Here is a 21,021-nt window from a genome sequence, read left to right as displayed (position 1 = left end):
GCACGACAAAGTTCGCCCAAGCTGGGCTTCAGGCGAGCCGAGGGTGCGCTCACTGCCTGAGGAGGCCCTCGGGCGAGGCGTGAATCCGTCCGGGACTACTGTTCCCGCCCGAGGCCGAGGCTGGGCTCGGATGAGGTTGCGTCCCTTGGTAGACGAGGCCCTGACTTGAACCGCGCTTTATCAGCTGTTTGTGGTTTGTTCTGAAGATGTTTTCCAGCTGCGTTTAGGAGTATTGGGGGTACCCCTAATTATGGTACCCGACAAGCGTAAAATATTAAAAAAACTATGTAGGAGGTGGGGTTCAAACTCATGCCCTGATGGAAGAAGGGTGAAAGACACTGGGTGAAGATGTCTAACCAGTAGAACATCATGCTCAGATGTTTTTAATATTGAATATAAATTTTATATATGTATATACGTTTTTTGTAAAATAAAAAAAATAATCGTGTCGGGCCGGGCCAGCACTATGGGCCGAGGCTACAACCCAAGCATGGCACGACGTTCTTGGCTCTTGCAAGTATTAGGTCGTTTTGGAGACCACATTGGCGCAATGGACTCCATGGTGTTTGAGGTTGCTGAATTAGATGGAGCAACAATGATTGTCACACTAACAGTAAAATAAAAGGTTATTTGTTGGTTTTAAACGTTAGTAATTGCTACGAAGTAGCATAATTTATATGGAGCACATCCAGTTTTTATTGATATCTCACTTTAGCAATCACTCCATATTTTGATCAAGTTTGACTTCATGTGACTTATTTTAGAAACTTGAGCTCACAAGCTTTCTTTTATTTGGTCTCTATATGGTGGAATTATGTCATTTTATAATCTCTGTTCGTTCAGTCAGTCGTTGTGAACTCTCATCTAATCACTCACTTCATTGGTTGTGTTGTACCAAGACATATTGCATAGAGTAAACAATAACATCAGTTAGCCAAATCAAAAAAAATATTATACAGAGAGCGGAGACAATCAATAAAAAATCTTCAATTTTTTTGATGTATAGTTTACGTGGGTATTGTTATAAGCCGTTGCAACGAACGGTCAACCGACTAGTTTATCTCTATCTTTGTCTTTTAGAACTGAAAACCAACACCATCGAAAGCACACATTTTTATGGAATATCTATCCATTGCTATTTATTCTAGTCAACAATTGTGACCAACTAGTACCACTTGAATGATTGCAGAAGTTTAAAAATAATTATAACACCTCCTCCTAATTATAAAATCAAATTAATTCATGGTTCTCAAATTTAGATAGAATTATGTTTCGTTGGTAAAAACGAAATTGTTCAAATTATGTAACTTCGATCGATCTGAAATTTTATAATACTAAACTAGATAAAATTGTACAACTAATACAACTGGAATCTTGTCGATCGGATTTCTGGATCTTGATATATTAGTGAAACAAGAGATATATGAAAGAGTATGACTAGAATTAATCAAGCTCTAATATCATGATTGACCAAGAACTATAAAAAAGGTTAACTAAACCGTCTTTTAGTTGTAATGCTAAAAGACTGCCGTCGCATGCCCTAAAATTCAAAAAAAAAAAGTGGGGCGAAAACATTGTTAGTTTCATGTCTATGTGACTGTATGCATGAGGTGTCATTGCCTTCTCTTACCAGTCAATTTCGTGTCCCAATCCCAACATACAATAAGCCCCTCTAAAATTGGCATCCATTTTTAGAGGATCAAATGGAAATCAAAGCACGCTTATAGTCATCTGTCGTCTACTCAGAAGTCATCTGTCGTCTATGTGACTGTATGCATGAGGTGCGGAACTTTCGACACTGAAAGAAGCACGTACAGTTATTTGAATACAGTTAAACAATCATGACATGGACGTATATATGATGATTAAAAGGCCAACGACTATAGTCTCTAGCTTGGCATGAAGCTCATAAACGATGTACTGTTTTATGCAAAGCAATTTTCATACTGAACAGTTCTGTATGCTCAGTTGTTGTCAATCTAGGTTTTAGTTGCCAGGACTCTAAAACCGATCTGAGCTCACTGTGGTTGCGACGATCGGACTTCTCACGGTATACTTGCCCGCGTCGTCCACCCATGTCAACGAACCATGCAACACATCGCCGCTCTTGTTCGTCATCTTCCCCCGGATCACAAGCGTGTACTTCTGCTTCTCGTTCTTGCCGCCGAAGGCCAACTTGTCCGGACTCACGATCACCGTCAAGCCGCTCAAGCCCAAAACTTTAACGCTGTAGCTCGCAGGCCCGTCGCCGACGTTGGTCACGGTCCTAGTGAACGTCCGCTCGACGCTGCCGCCATTGGGGTCGAAGAACGCTATGAACGACGGGTAGTTGAGGTCGAGGGACGCGCCGGTGCAGTCCACGGCGTACGACGACGACGACGGCGACTGCGCGACGACGGTCCTGATCTGTGCAGCAGTGTAGTTCATGGCGCACATGAGCTTGACGTAGTCCTCCGGCGCGGCGTCGTAGACCAGGCCCGGGTCCACGGCGCGTGCCGGGTCGATGTGGCCCGAGCCCATCGCCAGCGGCGACGCGGGGTGGTTGCGGTTTCCCATGTCCTTGATGGACGCCCCCGTGTTGTCCAGCGCGCTGGCCGTCGTCATCATCGCCGACCGGAGCATCGCCGGGCTCCACTCCGGGTGCACGGCCTTGAGCAGTGCGGCCACCCCGGACGCGTGTGGGCACGCCATGGACGTGCCGGAGATGATGTTGAACTTGTTGTACAGCTGCCTTGACCCGACGAAGGCCACGCTGATGTTCTCCGCCCACGAGGCCAGTATCTGCGAGCCCGGCGCCATCAGGTCTGGCTTGAGAACCGTCGGGCAGCTCCCCGACGGGCCGCGCGACGAGTACGCCGCCACCATCGGCGCCGGCTTCGTTCCCAGGATGGTGACCTCGAACTTTATCGCCGCCTTGGGCGCGCGGCTGCTCCGTATGTACTGGAGCAGCAGGGGCCCGTCTTGCGGGCTCAGGATGACGCCCGGGAACGAGAACTGCTCGTAGAGCATGCTGAAAGAGTCATTGGACAGGAACAAGCCCGCGCGCACTTGGGCCAGTTGCAGTTCGTAAACGGCGTCGCCCAGGGAGGCGGTGGCGTCGCAAAGGACGACCTTGTCACGGTTCTTGGAGAGCAACGTGGAGTCGTCGCACGCGTCCAGGAAGACGAGCGTGGTGGCCGCGAGGTCGACCGGGCTGCCCGGGTACAGCGACCCGCCGATGACGGTGGTGCCGTCGCCGAGGGTGACGACGCCGGAGAAGTCCCGGTCGACCGTGCCCGACGCGACGGTGAGCGTCCACGGCGTGCCATTGTGGAGGAAGCCGAGGTCGGGGCCTTCGTTGCCCGCGGAGGTGGACACGAACACGCCCCGCTGCATCGCGGCGAACGCGCCGACGGCGATGGGGTCCTTGTACAGCGGGCGGCGGTCGAAACCGAGGGAGAGGGAGATGACGTCGACGCCGTCGGCGATGGCCTGGTCGATGGCGGCGAGTATGTCGGACGGGTACGCGCCCTCGTCCCAGAGGGCCTTGTACATGGCGACCCTCGCGCGGGGCGCCATGCCGCGCGCGGCGCCCGGTGCGTAGCCAAAGAAGGACGCGGCGGGCACCGGCGCGCCGGCGGCCGTGGACGAGGTGTGCGTGCCGTGGCCCTCGGTGTCGCGCGGGGAGTTGACGGCGATGGTGACGTTCTCGTTAGCGATTAGGCCCCTGTTGAACTTGCGCGCGCCGATCAGCTTCCGGTTGCACGCCCTGGCGCCGTCGAAGGCCGTGCCGGACTCGCAGAGGCCCTTCCACCGCGAGGGCACGGGGCCCAGCCCGTCGTCGTCGCGGAAGCTGGCGCTCTCGGGCCACACGCCGGTGTCCACGACGCCCACGATGACGCCGTCACCGTAGCCGGCCGCCTCCCACAGCCCGCCCCCGCCACCGGCCCCCGCCGCGCTGACGCCAAGGAACTCGGGCGTGTGCGTCGTGTCGCGCCGCACCACCTTGGGGTCGTCGGGGTAGCACGTCAGGAACCCGCGGGAGCGCCTGAGCGCGTCCAGCTCGTCGGCGCGCAGCCGCGCGGCGAACCCGTGCATCGCGTGGTCGTAGACGTAGTACGCGTCGGCGCCCGGGGCGGCGGCGGCCAGGGCGGACTCGTACCAGCGCTCGTGGCTCGAGAACGCGCGCGGCATGGCCGACTTGTCCATGTGCACAATGTACGCCTCCGCCTCCGCCGCCGGGGACGTCTGATCAGCCGACGCGCGCGGCGTCGCGAGGGCGACGAGGCACGCAAACGCCAGCCACGGCCACGCCATGCAACGGAGCGTGGCTACAATGGACGCCATTATATTACTCCGGCACAAGGTTGTGCGGCGCTATGACGGCGTGCACGTACGCACGCACAGGCGGCTATTTAACGATTGGGGGGCACGGCACGTAAGATGTGGTTACATTGGGGGCGTGTAATGGGATGCGCTCAGTAGTTTTGACCGGTTGGCCGGTGGTTGCCTAGTCCCTGTTGGGGAACAGGCCGGCGCGATGAGCCGTGTCGCGTGCTTGGGCTTCGGACCGAATTGCGATTCGCGAACCGAGCGGTACGCAGGTGGAGCTGGCTGGAACCATGTGTGGTGGTACGTACGTGTACTGCTGTGCCCAGTGCCCCCGCAACTGCGTGCTGCATGCGGCTTTACAGGTGTATGACAATACATGATAGCGTATGGTGCAGCTACCGTCGTGCCCATCGTGTTCCTATGATCAGAAAGCAACAAACCTTGATGAATTCAGTGATGGTTTTCTACTGGAGAGTTGCCTGGTCGGCTGGTCTTGCTTGACAACACGGACGAACAAAATGGTTAGTGGTTTTACAGAACATGGGAGGGAGGGAGCTCGTAGGCAGCTGTGACTAGTTACCAAAATCGACCAAAATGTGCACTCGCTCCTCGTGAACTTGTTCCTGAAAAAGAAAAAGGACACAGTAGTCTAGTGAGTCCTACAGCTACGACAGAAGGAATTACCCGATGCGTACAGCATCTCTTCTCTAGTTAGAGACTTTGGTGCGCTGCGCTGTCCTAGCTCGTGGGCTGTCGGTGGTTCAGATATGTTCAGCTAGTATACATTATTATTATTACCTTCATCTCTCCTCAGAATTCCCAACCGATAGAATCGGACGCATGGTCGTTAGTCCACGATCGCCGATTGGCCGCCATGCATGCCGCATGCGTGCCCAAGTGGTAGTTCGCCAGTGGCATTCCCCTCGCCGTGGCGTCACCTGCGTTCGCCGCCGAAAGAGAGGAATGGACCACGAGGAACATCCAAGGGAGCTGCGCGCGCAAGGCCATGGCCATCGCATCGCGTACGCGCGCAAGGATTGAATCGACGGCAGGCGATGGACACTGCTCGCCAAGAACCGGACCGGACCACAGGCGCAGGTCCGAAGGCGGCGGGGACAGGCAGAGAGAGGGAGCAAGCGGACGTGATCTCGTTGGCCAGTACTGGCTCCGCTCTTCGCTGCTGGTGGCTATGGCTGCCTGGCGCTTCAGTGCGTGGGGTGTGTGCCGTGGGCCGTGCCGTGTGCGTGGGACGGTGGGGACTGTGACGCTCACGACGAAACAGGGCACCCGCAATCACCGGCTACGGCAGCGCGAGGGCGGGCGGGGCAACTATGATTTCGTCTCACCGGCGCTCAGAGAGTCGGGGCCGGGGCCGTGCGATGGATGAGGCGTCGCCAGTGCCAGTGCGGGTACGTGCGGTGAGCATCGAGGCGCAACCACGACGGCTGGTGCGCCCCCGGGCGTCGCGTCACGCGGTGGTACTACCACTGCGACGTTGCCGCTGCGTTTGCCTCGCCCGCACGGCACATGTCGCCCAATCGTGCCGTGCGGTGCGGCCGAGACATCTTTGGCTGCAGTGTCATGGGCCCGAATTTGGCTGCACTGCCTTGGTCGCGAAATCCCACCTGCTTGGCCGCGGCCCAGCGACGGATGCAGGAGATTTTTGCATCTAAAACCTTAACCATGCCAGCGGGTTCAAATTCAAGTTCGAACCCCAAGTCCTCGCTATGCCCATCCAGTACCGGATCGAGCTAGCCCACACACTGAACATAAGAATTAGCCCCCCCCCCCCCCCCCCCCACTTATAAATATAACTAGTCGGTTGTCCGTGCGTTGCGACGGCTTATACAACAATATCCACATAAACTATCCATCAAAAAATTCAAGATTTTTTATTGATTGTCTCCGCTCTCTGTATAATATATTTTTTGATTTGGCTAACTGATGTTATTATTTACTCCATACAAATATGTCTTGGTACAACACGGCCAATGAAGTGAACGATTAGAAAAGAGTTCACAACGATTGACTGAATGAACAGAGATTATAAAATGACATAATTCCATCATAGAGAGACCAAATAAGAGAGTTTGTGAGATCAAGTTTCTAAAATAAGTCACATGAAGTCAAACTTATAAAAAAGATAGATTAAAATATGGAGTGATTGCTAAAGTCAGGCATCAATAAAAACTGGATGCGCTCCATATAAATTATGCTACTTCGTAGCAATTACTAACGTTTAAAACCAACAAATAACATTTCATTTTGTTGTTAGTGTGACAAATCATTGCTGCTCCATCCAATTCAGCAACCTCAAACACCATGTAGTCCATTGCGCCAATGTGGTCTCAGAAACGACCTAATGCTTGCAAGAGCCAAGAACGTCGTGCCGTGCTTGAGCTGTAGCCTCGGCCCGTAGTGCTGGCTCGGCCCGACACGATTATTTTTTTATTTTACAAAAAAAAGGTATATACCTATATACAGTTTATATTCAATATTAAAAACATCTTAGCATGATGTTCTACTGGTTAGACAGTTTCACCCAGTGTCTCCCGCCCTTCTTCCATCAGGGCATGGGTTCGAGGTTCGAACCCCACCTCCTGCACCGTTATTTAACATTTTACGCTGATTTAATTAAATGGATCGACGGGCTAACAGGCTGGTCCGACACAGTTAGCAGGCCAGCATGACGTGCCAGTGCCATAGTTGTGGCCTGCGTGCATCTAGCCCGTGTCGGGCGTCGTTACGCTGATTTAATTAAATGGATCGACGAGTTAACGGGCTAGCCCGACACAGTTAGCAGACCGACATGACGTGCCTGTGCCATAGTTGTGGCCCGCGTGCATCTAGCCCGTGTCGGGCGTCGTTTGACATCTATAGACGTGCAGCGGATTAATTTGAAATAGTCGTGAGGGGTTATTTGTAAAAAAATGACGCATGAAGACCGTTGAAACTGGTGCTTTAAGTATAGTATAGACTAGTCAGTTACCCGTGCGTTGCGACGGCTCAACAATACCCACGTAAATTATCCACCAAAAAGATTTCAAGATTTTTTATCAATTATCTTCGCTCTTCACATAATATTTTTTATGAACGCACGGGTACCATATGCAGCAAATCAGGGACCCTCGCCTCCCCCACTTCCAATGTTTCGTAGAGCAGGAAGGGAAATGAAGAGGCGGACATACTTTTGTTGCCAAAGAACGGCACGACGAAGACCTGGGGATCTAGACGCGACATAGGTAGTATACCGCTAGATATATAGGGAGAGAGCACGCAAGCGGAGAAAGAAGCCCAGTCGGAGCAGCTCCAAACCGAGAGGCACCCGCACCAGGCGTTAGTCCGAGAAGGGCGAGAGAATGCAAGTGTCTTCCCAGTCCTGGACCCGCCAAAGCAACACACCACCACCACCAACTCCGTAGCATATGCCGACTGCTGCATGCTACGGGCCTTGGTTGTCCAATATCTTAGACCTGGACTCCTCATCGCCAAGATAACCTAAGCGTGGCAGGTGCCACCATGTCCTCCTCGATGGCATGCACAGAGAAAGGCCAGGAGCATGACCGACTCGCCCCATACCCGCATCGACGAGCGTCGGTCGGCTCGCGGCTGCGACCGTGGGCGGGGGCAGCACGTTGGGGAGGAAGAATAGGACGAAGGCCGGGAAGACGAACGGGACATCCGACGACGGCGAAAACGATGATGCGCGCAAGAGGTGAAATATCCTCGTGGACGTGCAATAGCCACTGCGCGAGTCGATGTCGGGGCTGGTGTTGGACGAATACGGGGAGGAGGCGTCTGCTCCTACGCCCTCTGTTGAGAATGGGGTGGCGCGAAGGTGGAGACATGAGTGGAGAAAGAAAAGAAGTAGAATGACAAATGAGGTGGTGGCAATTGAGGCGGGGACCATCATTATCGTGCGGAGGTATAGATGGCCAAATGAGTCGTGTCTAGCGAGCCGGCCCGAGGCACGGCCCATTTAGGTCTGTTTGGTTCAGCTTTTTTCTGACCAGCTTTTTTGAAAATCTGGCTGTGGGGAGAATCTGGCTGTGGGGAGAATCTGAGTATCATTACGATTACGTGTGGAGGAAGATAAAGTTGTTCATAGGGCTCAGGATTTAGAAAGTGACGGATTCCTACTATCACAATGACTCAACCGATTATGTGTTTATGTTAATTTTGGATGGTTTTTGCCCCCAACGAATTTTATAGAAGCTGGCTGAAAAGCTAAGCGTTTGGCAGTCCGCAGCAGCTTTTGGTGGCCAGAAGCTGCCAGAAGCCGAAACAAACAGGCCTGGGCCAACCTGGCACGAGCGCCGTGCGGTGATTGGGTCGTAGCCTCAGCCCGTAGTACAACCCGGTCCGGAACAATTATTATTTTATTTTACAAAAAAACATATATACATATATACAATTTATATTCAATATTATAAATACCTGAGCATGATGTTCTACTGGTTAGATAGCTTTGCCAAGTGTCTCCCACCCTTCTTTCATTAGTGTGTGGGTTCAAACCACATATACTACACTGCTTTTTAACATTTTACTCTAAGTTGATTTGAAAGAAATGTAGGGACTTTTTTGTAAAATGATGACGCAGGACGACCGTTGAAACTGGTGCTTTAAGTATAATAGAGAATCGAGATATTCTTTTCTCAGTATACAGATATAGTTGTTCGTTTGAACTACAGTTGAGACTGCAGCTACAGTCCGTAGACTAGTATCTATTGTAGCAATAGCTGCTGTTGTTGGCAGTGATTGATAAGAACAAGTGAATGGATTCTTGATGAGCTATACAAATTGTAGGATAGGAATTCGTCTTATTGGCATACTCAAAAAATCTTCATAGAAGATATGGGTGGTTTTGGCAAGCTTAACTTTAAAACTCTTAACTCAGAGATTAGATTATTTAATTCAACATTAGCTATCATGTTACATATATAATTGTCGGCGTTTCGAACCCGAGGGATCCCTGGACCGACGAGTAAATTGTCGCCGCGTGCCCCAGCCCAGATGGGTCGGCGCGAGACGGAGCGCGAAGGGGGGAAGAGGAGCCGGAGGGAGACAGGCGTGAGAGGTGAAACCCGTGGCCTTCGTGTTTGTCCCGCGCCCAGGTCGGGTGCGCTTGCAGTAGGGGTTACAAGCGTCCACGCGGGAGGGAGCGAGCGGCCCTGCGCGAGCGTCGTCTCGTCCTTCTCCGCGCGGCCAACCCTCTGTAAGAGGGCCCTGGACCTTCCTTTTATAGGCGTAAGGAAAGGATCCAGGTGTACAATGGGGGTGTAGCAGTGTGCTAACGTGTCTAGCGGAGGAGAGCTAGTGCCCTAAGTACATGCCATCGTGGCAGCCGGAGAGGTTTTGGCACCCGGTTCGTGTGGTGTCGTGGCCGTCGGAGGAGCGCTAGAGCCTGGCGGAAGGACAGCTGTCGGGGCTGTCGAGTCCTTACTGACGTCTTCTTGCTTCTGTAAGGGGGCTGAGAGCCGCCGTCGTCATAGAGCGTGCGGGGCGCCATCATTACTTGTTTAGCGGAGCGAGCCCGAAGGGACGTCGGTCTTGTTCCCCGTAGCCTGAGTCAGCTTGGGGTAGGGTAATGATGGCGACTCCCATGACGTGGTCGGTCCGAGCCCTGGGTTGGGCGAGGTGGAGGCTCCTCCGAGGTCGAGGTCGAGTCTGAGCCCCTGGGTCGGGCGAGGCGGAGACCGTCGGCTGAGGCCAGGGCTGAGTCCGAGCCCTGGGGTCGGGCGGAGCGGAGTTCGTTGTCTTCCGGGGTTGAGCCCGAGTCCGAGCCCTGGGGTCGGGCGAAGCGGAGTTCGTCGTCTTCCGAGGGTGAGCCCGAGCCCGAGCCCTGGGGTCGGGCGAAGCGGAGTTCGTTGTCTTCCGGGGCTGAGCCCGAGTCCGAGCCCTAGGGTCGGGCGAAGCGGAGTTTGTCGTCTTCCGGGGCTGAGCCTGAGTCCGAGCCCTGGGGTCGGGCGAAGCGGAGTTCGTCGTCTTCCGAGGCTGAGCCCGAGTCCGAGCCCTGGGGTCGGGCGAAGCGGAGTTCGTCGTCTTCCGGGGCTGAGCCCGAGTCCGAGCCCTGGGGTCGGGCGAAGCGGAGTTTCCTATGACGCCTGAAGCCGGACTTGGCTGCTGTCAGCCTCACTCTGTCGAGTGGCACAGCAGTCGGAGCGGCGCAAGCGGCGCTGTCCTCTTGTCAGACCGGTCAGTGGAGCGGCGAGGTGACTACGGTCACTTCGGCTCTGTCGACTGGAGGGCGCGCGTCAGGATAAAGGTGTCAGGCCACCTTTGCATTAAATGCCCCTGCGATTCGGTCGGTTGGCGTGGCGACTTGGCCAAGGTTGCTTCTTGGCGAAGACTGGGCCTCAGGCGAGCCGAAGGTGTGCCCGTTGCTGGAGGGGGTCCTTGGGCGAGACGTAGATCCTCCGGGGTCGGCTGCCCTTGCCCGAGGCTGGGCTCGGGCGAGGCGTGATCGCGTCCCTCGAATGGACCGGCCTTTGACTTAATCGCACCCATCAGGCCTTTGCAGCTTTGTGCTGATGGGGGTTACCAGCTGAGATTTAGGAGTCTTGAGGGTACCCCTAATTATGGTCCCCGACAGTAGCCCCCGAGCCTCGAAGGGAGTGTTAATACTCGCTTGGAGGCTTTTGTCGCACTTTTTTGCAAGCGGACCAGCCTTTCTCGGTTGCGTTTTGTTCCGGTGGGTGCGCGCGAGCGCACCCGCCGGGTGTAGCCCCCGAGGCCTCGGAGGAGTGGTTTGACTCCTTCGAGGTCTTAATGCATTTCGCAATGCTTCGACCGGACTGGTTGTTCCCTCATGCGAGCTGGCCATAGCCCGGGTGCACGGTCGAGTCCCAAGTTCTCGGGCTGGTATGTTGACGCTGTCAACGGTTTGGCCGGAGCCGGGTTTGCGAGAGAAGCCCCCGAGCCTCCGCACAGGGCGAGAGGACGGTTAGGGACAGACTCGACTTTTTTACATACGCCCCTGCGTCGCCTTTCCGCAAGGAGGAGGGGGAAAAGCGCCATGTTGCCCTTGGAGGGCGCCGAACATGGTGTCTCCAGTGAGCTGCTGACGGGTAATCCGAGTGGACGCCCGTGCCCCATTTGTTAGGGGTTGGCTAGAGGCCCAGAGGCGCGCTCCAAAAGTACCTGCGAGTGATCTGCCGGACCCGGTCCCCTTTTGACGGGGTCCGAGGGCTCGATGCCTCCCTCTGATGGGATTCCGTTACAAGATCGTTCCCGCTGGTCTCGGAAATGTCCTAGGGTACCTCGGGAGCGTAGCCCGAGCCTTGGTTATGTATCGAACGTACCCAGGGTCATCCCTCGCTCTGTGTCTGAGGCGGCTGTGAACCCTTCGTGGGCCAGCCTACGAACCCCTGAACAGTAGTGGGCGCGGAGCCCGAGTGGCCTGAGGCGACCGTTGAACCCTTCCGAGGGGCTGGCCCTCGAACCTCTGACCAGTAGTGGGCGCGGAGCCCGAGCGCTCTGAGGCGGCTGTTGAACCCCTCCGAGGGGCCAGCCTTCGAACCTCTGATCAGTAGGGGGGCTCGGGGCCCGCTTCCTTCGCGGAGAAGGATCCCTTTCGGGGTATCCCCCTTTCTCGGTCCCTGTTGTAAGAGAGAGAAAGAGGGAAAGGGAAAGAATACGAAATCGAGATGACGTGGCGCACCTTTTTTGACACGGTCATTATGGCGAAGGCGAAGCGTCGTCCGCTTCTCCTGCCAAGGGCGCCGCCTGTCCCGCCGCGGAGTTAATGTGACGGGGCGAGTGGTTCGCGGGGCAGCCATTGCATGGGTGCGGGCCGTTTGAGGAATGGAACACGGGCGCGTCGTCTTCACATCGTGGGAGAGGGTTCTCTCGCTGTCCCACGAGGGGACGTGAGCTCGACTGACGACGTGACCGTTGCTTCTGCCTGCCTGCCACCGCCATTACTGCCGGCCCATTTTTGGCCGCATCGACCGTCGCGCCATCTGTCGCGGCTGACTGGCCCGTGACCGATGCGCCTGGCTGGCGCTGTTGGGTTGTACGCAGGGTTGCCTCGAGTCGCGGTACTGGTTCCGCAGTCGAGGAGGTGCGGTAGTGGCGCGAGTGGCAGTGTAGTTGCTCGCACGTGGCAATCGGCACGCCGATTGTATGACGTGTGGGCCTAGGCCTCCATGCTGGGCGCGTTGGAGTCAGAGGGGTGCGCCCACTTGGCGCGGTTGCATGCCGACTGCATGGTTGTCCGCCCTTTCACCCACTGGTCTGGGCGAAAGTGGAGGAATGCTTGTAACCGCTGGGCGGTTGCATGCACCGCGCGCGGCGGTTTGGCTTCTTCTGCCCTGGGCCAGCTTGCATGACGCGTGGGACCCAGCCCCCGTGCCTTAGGGGGAGGACCTTGGAGCGTGTTGGAGAAGACTCAGCCCGCGATGGCTGAGGACGCAAGTGGGGAGAGTTGCCTTTAAAAGGAGGGTGATCCCCTTGAAAGGCGACCATGTCTTTGCGCTCCCTTATGCATCGCGTCCTTCCACCTTCCGAGCCCCCGGATGGGGAACACCCGCAATCCTTTCACCTTGTCGTTGGAGGAACGCAACCTCGTGGAAGTTGGTACCTTTCAGCCATCGTTCGGCTTCAAGGATTTTCATCAGGCGGCCCGGCTGCATCCCCTCGCCGGTGGTCACCCAAGACGGTGACCACCAGCCCCTAGGTGGGGAGAAGCAAGCCGGGCTGCGATCTTGGTCCCGCCCTCAGCTTCAAGGATGTTCATCATCCTAGCTGGGGCGGAGAGCGAGGTGAGCCGGGGCTCTACCTCCCGCACGGGTCGGCTGGCCACCTCCTCTTCCAGCTTCTAGTGGTGGAAACCATCCTCCAGCTCTGCGGAGGAGGCGTCCTCCAGCCATGCCGGGGAAGGCGAACTGTTGTTGCCCAGCTAGGATGCAACATTCCGTCCTCCTCCTCGCTTTCGTGGCGAGGGCGGGAGCGAGGACCTGCCGGTGCGCTTTGGAGCGGCCCGTGCTCGCCGGTGCGGCATTGGTGGAGAGGCGGACGCCGCCGTTATTAGTGCTGACGTGGTGGCAGCCAGGGGAAGCTTCCCCACCGTAGAGGCCGTCAGCACTGTCTACGGACCGGCCCCCGGCTCTTTGGCTTTAATATCTGGTTCGTGTCCCTTGAGCGGGGACGCGAACGAGAGCCTTCTGGTGGCCGCGTCCGTCCTGGGACCATAGCTGCTGCTGCAGAGGTCGCTGGTGAGTCGCCCGGAGCTTGTCGCCCCGCAGGCTCCCCGGTGTGGAGGTTGTTCATACCCACGGGGACGGAACCGGAGTTCCGTTTGTGACGGCACCTTGAATGTCGGTGTCTTGTTCATTGCGGCTGTCGGGGCCTGAACATGTATGTATTTTCGGCACGGAGCCGTGTTTCTTCCTTGTTTCGAGCACTAAGACTCGCCTGTTGGCTATCTGAACCGCTTCACCAAGCGTGAGTCGCCTCGTGCGAAGGTGACGAGTGAGGTATCCGTATCCCGGAGGCGTAGGAGTCCCTCGGCTCGGTCAGCCTTGTTGTCCGAGGCTTCTCTTGCTTGGTTAAAGGAAACCCTTGGCCGCTCTTCGATGAGCCGAAGCCGGAGGTAGCGGTGTCAGCACGAACAGAGGCAGAGTTGGCTTCGAAAAGAAGATTTGGTCGGCCGGAGCCTGGCCGGGTCGTCCACTGGCGGGACCGACGCCGGAGTTGGGTTGCCGAGGCCGCAAGCCGAGCCGATGTCCTCAGGGGACAGCTGGCTGAGGCTTCGGGGTGACCGGCCCGAGCCTTCTGCTCAAGCCGGATTCCTGGAGAAGGCCCTGGCAGCGATGGCCCGGGCGTGGTGCTGATGTCGTCCTTCGGAGTGGAGATCCTCCGACCGCGTCGCCGTCCGAGGCTAGGTCGGACCTCGCCGAAGGTGTAGTTGACGCCGAGGGTGCTGCTGCTCCCTTCAACTGTCAAGATCCAAGCCTGCAGGATCGGATCATCTTGTAGTGTGTGTATGTTTTCTGCGGCCGCCGAGGCCCAAACACACTGTCGTCGTGTTGTAAAGCTGCATTTCTTTTCCTCTTGTTTCGAGTATCCGGACTTATTTGTCGGTAACAGAATTGTTCGTCCGAGCGAGAGTTACTTTTCACGGAAGGTGATGAGTGAGGTATCCGTATCCCGGAGGCGTAGGAATCCCTCGGCTCGGTCGGTCTTGCCGCTTACGTGCACTCTTACTCGTCCATAGGGTTCTGTCACCGACGCAGTCGAGAAGGCCCGAAAAATCGTTTCGGCAGAGGAGTTTTCGAGCGTGAAGACTTGTTCGGTCCGCGGAATCACTTATCCGAGCGTGAGTTACTTATCGCAGAAGGTGATGAGTGAGGTATCCGTATCCCGGAAGCGTAGGAGTCCCTCGGCTCGGTCAGCCTTGGCTGCTTACGTGTACTCCGTCGTTTTTCAGGATCCACTTTCAAAGTAGTCGAAAAGCACGAAAGACATTCTGGCAGAAAAGATCTTTTCCGAGGAAAATATTGACGCAGAGGGGGTTTCCCCCTTTTAGCCCCCGAGGGAGTGTCGGGCTTTGCCGAGGCAAGGCTGACCCTTCCTTGACGACTGGACTTCATGTGTGAATGAGGCGTACGAATAACTTGAAAGCATCTTAAGGGGAGAAGCTACGTAGCTGTCGGATGTTCCAAGCGTTGCTGTAGACCTCGCCTTGACTGTTGGCCAGCTTGTACGTCCTGGGCTTCAGAACTTTGGCGATGACGAAAGGCCCTTCCCAGGGAGGCGTGAGCTTGTGCCGCCCTCGGGCGTCTTGTCGCAACCGAAGCACCAGGTCGCCCACCTGGAGGTCTCGGGACCGAACCCCTCGGGCGTGGTAGCGTCGCAGGGACTGCTGGTACCGCGCTGAGTGTAATAAGGCCATGTCCCGAGCCTCTTCCAGCTGGTCGAGTGAGTCTTCTCTATTAGCTTGATTGCTTTGGTCGGCGTAGGCACTCGTCCTCGGGGAACCGTATTCTAAGTCTATGGGCAAGATGGCCTCGGCCCCATAGACTAGAAAGAACGGTGTGAAGCCCGTGGCTTGGCTCGGCATCGTCCTCAGACTCCAGACCACAGAGGGGAGCTCCTTCATCCATCGCTTGTGAAAGCTCTCTTGTGAGTTTTGGTGTTTGGATGACAACTCAATTAAAGGACTAACAAGTGTGTGAGTGTTGAACAGGTGCTTAGTGTAAAGCTGACAGGGTTCAACACAAGTGAACAAGTGTGATGGCCCAAGGACTAGATAATGGGCATCACAAGTTAGATGGACATTGCAAAAGTGATACTCGGGTGCGTAGCTCGGAGACAACTGATCAAGCCAAGGACGGAGGCAAGAAGAGCTTCGAGGTACCAAGTGCACGGGAGAAGGTCAAGGAGACTGAGGAACCCAAGGCCAAGGGTGAAGAAGAAAGCTTGCAAAGTCAAGGGTGATCGAGTTGAGAACAGCTACGGCACATCAAGGATCACTATATAAGGACGTGACTTACAACCAATGAGGTAACAGCTACAGTTATGTGGTGTAAGTCATAAGGCTCAAGATCAAGCTCTAAGAAGGAGATCAAGGTCACTAGAAGGAGAACAAGTGTCAAAACCAGAACTGGAAGCAGCCCAAAAGAGCTAAGTTCATCTTGATCTTTAGTTGGGTTGTTCCTATGTTTGGAAATGTTCTATGTGACCTTTGCAGGATGTTGGAGCTAAGAAATGTCAATCTAGATCAAGTCAAGCCGACTTGATGATTTATGAGTTCAACATCAAAGCTCAAGCATGTGAAATGCTATAGATGTAAAAATTAAGAGAATGTATGTTTCTAGACTTAGTACATTGGTTTTTGTGTACTAACATATTTGTCTAAGTGTTAGAAACAGAGAAAAGAAGAAAAGAAAAGAGATGCAAAATGCTTGGCTGTGTACAGCCAAGACTCAGCTCAGTCTAGCACACCGGACTGTCCGGTGGTGCACCGGACAGTGTCCGGTGCGCCAGGCTGACTCTGGTGAAAAGGCCGCTCTCGGGAATTCGTCGACAACGTACGGCTAAAATTCACCGGACTGTCCGGTGGGCACCGGACTGTCCGGTGAGCCAACGGTCGGCTGGGCCAACGGTCGGCCGCGCAATCCGGGCGTGACGCGTGGCCGAGCCAACGGTCATATGGGGGCACCGGACTGTCCGGTGTGCACCGGACAGTGTCCGGTGCGCCAACGACTCCAAGACTGCAACGTCGACTGCGCTGATTTGGGAAAGAAATCGGGCAACGGTCAGTGTCCGGTGGTGCACCGGACTGTCCGGTGCGCCACCCGACAGAAGGCAGGATTTGCCTTCCTGGATTACTTCCAACGGCTCCTAGGCCCCTTGTGCCTATAAAAGGGACCCCTAGGCGCCTCAAGAAAAATATAAGTGCAGCCAACAAGTGTAGACATCACTCGGATCAATTCTCACTCTCCCTCTTGTGTGTAACTCTATAGTTTGTGTAGAAGGCACAACTATAAGCCTTTAGAGAGAGGAGAAGTGCTGCTAAGAGATACAATAAGGTCTTGAGCGTATCGTTACTCTGCCGGGGTGCTGCCAAGAAGTTTGTAAGCAGCCGCGGTTTCGTTGTAACCAACTCGATATAGTGGAAGGCTCTATCTGTCTGACTGACAGATCTGAGCAAACGGAGGACGGAGTTGAAATAGACTCCAAGCCCTGGTGTGGCTAACTCCAACGAGGACTAGGCAAGCATTTCAGGCTTGGCCGAACCTCGGGATAAATTCCTGTGACCACGTGCTCTGCTCTGTGTTGTGTGCTGATTCTCTGTCTTATTCAGTTCTCTCATTTGCACTTCACTACTTACCTGTGGTACTAGCTTTCTCTGAAGTGCAGGATATTCTTAAGACAGGAATCTCAATTCCGCTGCAACCTACTCGAAGAGTTCTTCACTCCACTGCAATCTTGTCTTCGAGTAGAGTAAGATTTAAGTTTTAAAGTGATAATTTTTATTCGCCTATTCACCCCCCCTCTAGGCGACATCCAGATCCTGTTCCCGGGCCAAAGGGAACTTACAATTGGTATCAGAGCTGGGCCTCTCCAGTGTGGGCTTAGCCGTCCGGAGATGACGATGTCGTCACAAGAGGTAACCGTTGAACTTCTTCTAGGCGATGGTTCTAATTATAAATCCTGGTCTGTCTCTATTTATAATGCTTTCATGAATGTTGACCCTGATTTGAGACAGATCTTTAGTAGAAGTATTTTTCCCTCTGATTTTAGTAAAAATCCTTCTAATGAAGAACTAAGATGTTTATCTCTCAATCACCATGCTTGCAACATCTTAGTTGACTCTCTTTCAAGAGGTGCTTATTTTTCCATCATGAGTAGTGATACTGATTTATTTGCTGATGCTCATGATTTATGGAATAGAATTAAAGTAAAATATTTTGTGGCAAATTGTGTTGCTTCTACTCCCTATATTGCCTGTGATACTAACTCATCAAAGGGAGATGAAAAGCGTTGGACACCAAACGATGAATCCACCTCATCAACAGGTTTGTCTTCCACTAGTAATAAATGTCTTATTGCTAACAATGATGGTGGAGACGAAAGCGATGATGAGGAAGAATATGAGGATGAGGAATCCACATCATCACAAGGTACATTTTCCTGTTTTGCTTCCACTGATAATAATGACAGGGAAAATGAGACCGACGATGTGGAAGAAGAGGAGATTCGCCAGTTCTATATCCATCTCAACAAAGTGGACAAAGCAATCTTGGTTAAGTTATTGAGAAGGAACAAGGAACAAGGCGAGACGCTTCTCAGGCTAGAAGAGACTCTCATCAAAACAAACAACAGCCTAGAGAAGATGACCAAAGAACATGAGGAGCTAAAATGCTCTCATGATGTCCTGGTCCAACGGTATGATTCAATGTTGATTGAGCAAAGTAGTAATGATGATGCTTTATCTTGTGTTGCTCAACTTAGAATGAAAAATGCCATGCTTGAGAGGCAAATAGAATTGTTAAGTCATGATAAATTAGCTCTCACCAAAAAATATGATTCATTATCTTATTCTCATGATAATCTCTTGGATAGACATATCATGCTTAATGTTGCTCATGAGGTTATAATTGCAAACTTAAATTCATGTGAACCTCATTCTCGCACGTGTGCACATTTGAATTGTATATCACCATGTGCTAACCCATGTTGCTCAAAAGAAAGCCAATCATTGATTGAGCAACAAGTTTTAGGGTCACAAAAGAAATTGAGTGGGAACAAGAAGCAAAGACAACTAAGGAGAAGACGCATTGCTCAACTCTCTCAAGATATCCACGGGCGCGTGGTGAAGAAGCTTGAGAAAGGAAGAACTGCAGCAAGCGTCAAACTCCATAAGAAGGATGTTCCTAAAGCTATAAATGAAGAAATCAACATGAACAAGGAAAAAGGTAAAAATTCAATTAGTCATGCTGTTTGCACTGATCATCTCTCCATGTCATTAAAGCACAAAAAGGGAAGAGGAAAAAGGAGGTGCTTCAAGTGCAAGAAGTTAGGCCACCTCATCGCGTCTTGTCCGTACAAAGACAAGAATGAAGGGGCAAGGAGTTGTTTTGGATGCAACAATAAGGACCACATGATCACTTCATGTCCGGTCATGAAGAATCAAGAATGGGCATCCTCCAAGGTGACCCACACCAAGGAAAATGACAAACAGCAAGCGTCATGTCAGGTTGAGCGACGCTTCTGCTACAAGTGTGGTGAGCAGGGTCATCTATCCAAGGTATGTAATAAAGGTGAGGCTCCTAAACAAGTAAAGTTGTCTCAATCTCATTTGCTTAGGAGACCCAATTCATATACTTGTGCTAGATATGTAACGAGATCACCTAGAACTAGCACAAAGACTATTTGGGTGCCAAAGGCACTTTTAGTTGATCGTTATGGACCCATCCCGAGGTGGGTACCAAATTGTGCTAACTAGACCATGCAGGTGCCATGAGATGGACTGGAGACCATGGGAGAGCTTAAGACGGTTATCTAAAAACTCTATGCTTAAGCTGTTAATTGTTTTGGTGTTTATTGACCCAAGGTTGAATTATTATGAGACACTAATCCCATGTTCATCTCAAGTAAAAAGTGGAATAGGTTCTTGATCATTATTGGTGAATCAAGCAAAGGACCTCGATTGCGCATCTGTCTCTTCAAAGGACGGTACCTGTGTTTCTTAAGTACATTATCATTATTGCTCTTAAATTTAAGTGTCGTGCTTAGAGTAGTTATGCTTTATGATTGCCTGTGTTAAATGGATCATAATAATGTTTGCCTAATCATGACTAGTGCATTATAGGATATATCTTTTGAATCATTCATGGGTAGCTCTTTCATTTGTTATATCCACAACGATTATCCCTCTTGGTGTATATGGATAAACATGTAACTTTGTGTAAGTCATGTTATGTGCAAATATGACATTATTGTTTAGTCCATGTTCACATGATTACCCTAGTTTGGTATTGTGTGAATTTCAAATCCATGTCGTGCCCTTTTGAGCTGTGAGATGCGTAAGCAAATGGAGCTCTGAATTGGTGATAACAAGTGCTCTCATAAAGGCAAAGGTATGGAAAATGGAAATGTGCAATTGTATTGAATATCTTGAAGTTCCTTTAATTGTGATCATAGCTATGTTCTTGTCTTTCAATCGGTAATATCTTGGTTTAGGTGATTTATGCCTTTAAAATGTTGTTTCTTTTGGTGCATCTAAGAAACCTTCTTAATTATGGCATGCTTAGACATTACACTTTATATGCATGATTGTGTTGTTCTTCAATTGGTACATATGGTACAATGTTTGTCATGCATGTAGCATGTTTAGATTGCCATGTATGTGGTACAATAATTGGCATGCATTGCTGTATTAAGTCAATCTTTCATGTGGTACTCAATTGGTATCTCTTTGTGATAAAATTAAGAGTATGCCTTGACCAAGATATGGTGTAATCCCCTCTAGTTCTGAGGAAGCTAGAATGTGCAAAGTGCAAGTTATTCAAATACTTGATGCACAAGTTTAGGGGGAGCACACATAAATTGTGTCTTTTGAGACTAATTGTTTCTTGAGTGATCTTGTGTAGTCTCAAGGTGGAAAAGAGAAGATGAGCAAGAAATGGAGCAATCAGGACTTGGGTACCTCCGTAAGTCAAGCGATTGGTTTCTTAAGTCGTGAGTAAATGCGTATTTTTAGGATTGCTCATGCTCTACAATATTTGGTGATATTAGATGCTTATCTTTAAATATCATGGAGCTACGATAATAAATGATCTTGAAATTGGTATCCTTCAATTAGTAGCCATGGTAGTTTGCTTTAATTGACATCTTGTGATAATCATTAGAATAGAAGTTTCTTCTTGTGCCCAATACTATAACCTGTTCTAAGTTTGGTGTCTTAGCAACAAGAAAAGGTAAGGATAAAGAATCTGGCACAAGTGTGGAGAAGCTCTCAAGAGAATAAATACTTTCAAGATGGGAAGTACACTACAACATGGTAAAGGTACAAAAGGAAGTAGTAATCTTTTTGCATATTTGTATAAATGTTGGTAGTGCATATGCTCAATAAGTAAGGGGGAGTATTGATCATGTGTCTCTCCTCCTTAACACCCTGCTGTCCCTTGACATCATCCTATGTTCTTGCTTGAATATGGTTTTGGTGGTTGATGTCAAAGGGGGAGAATTTGTGCATTAAAG

The 21,021-nt window shown here is 52.1% G+C and overlaps 1 protein-coding gene across 1 annotated transcript; it reads right to left on the bottom strand.

Moving 5' to 3' along the window:
• Positions 1-1,800: 1,800 nt before the first annotated feature.
• On the bottom strand, positions 1,801-4,429 carry LOC100279499 (uncharacterized). Its single transcript, NM_001152500.2, has one exon. It carries the CDS (start codon positions 4,324-4,326, stop codon positions 2,002-2,004), a length of 2,325 nt encoding a protein of 774 aa, NP_001145972.2. The 5' UTR covers positions 4,327-4,429; the 3' UTR covers positions 1,801-2,001.
• Between the last annotated feature and the right edge of the window lie 16,592 nt (positions 4,430-21,021).

This window comes from Zea mays, chromosome 8 (assembly GCF_902167145.1).
Source record: "Zea mays cultivar B73 chromosome 8, Zm-B73-REFERENCE-NAM-5.0, whole genome shotgun sequence".
Lineage (NCBI taxonomy): Eukaryota > Viridiplantae > Streptophyta > Magnoliopsida > Poales > Poaceae > Zea > Zea mays.
Note: the sequence above shows the minus strand (reverse complement) of the source record. Positions and strands in the feature narration are given on the sequence as shown.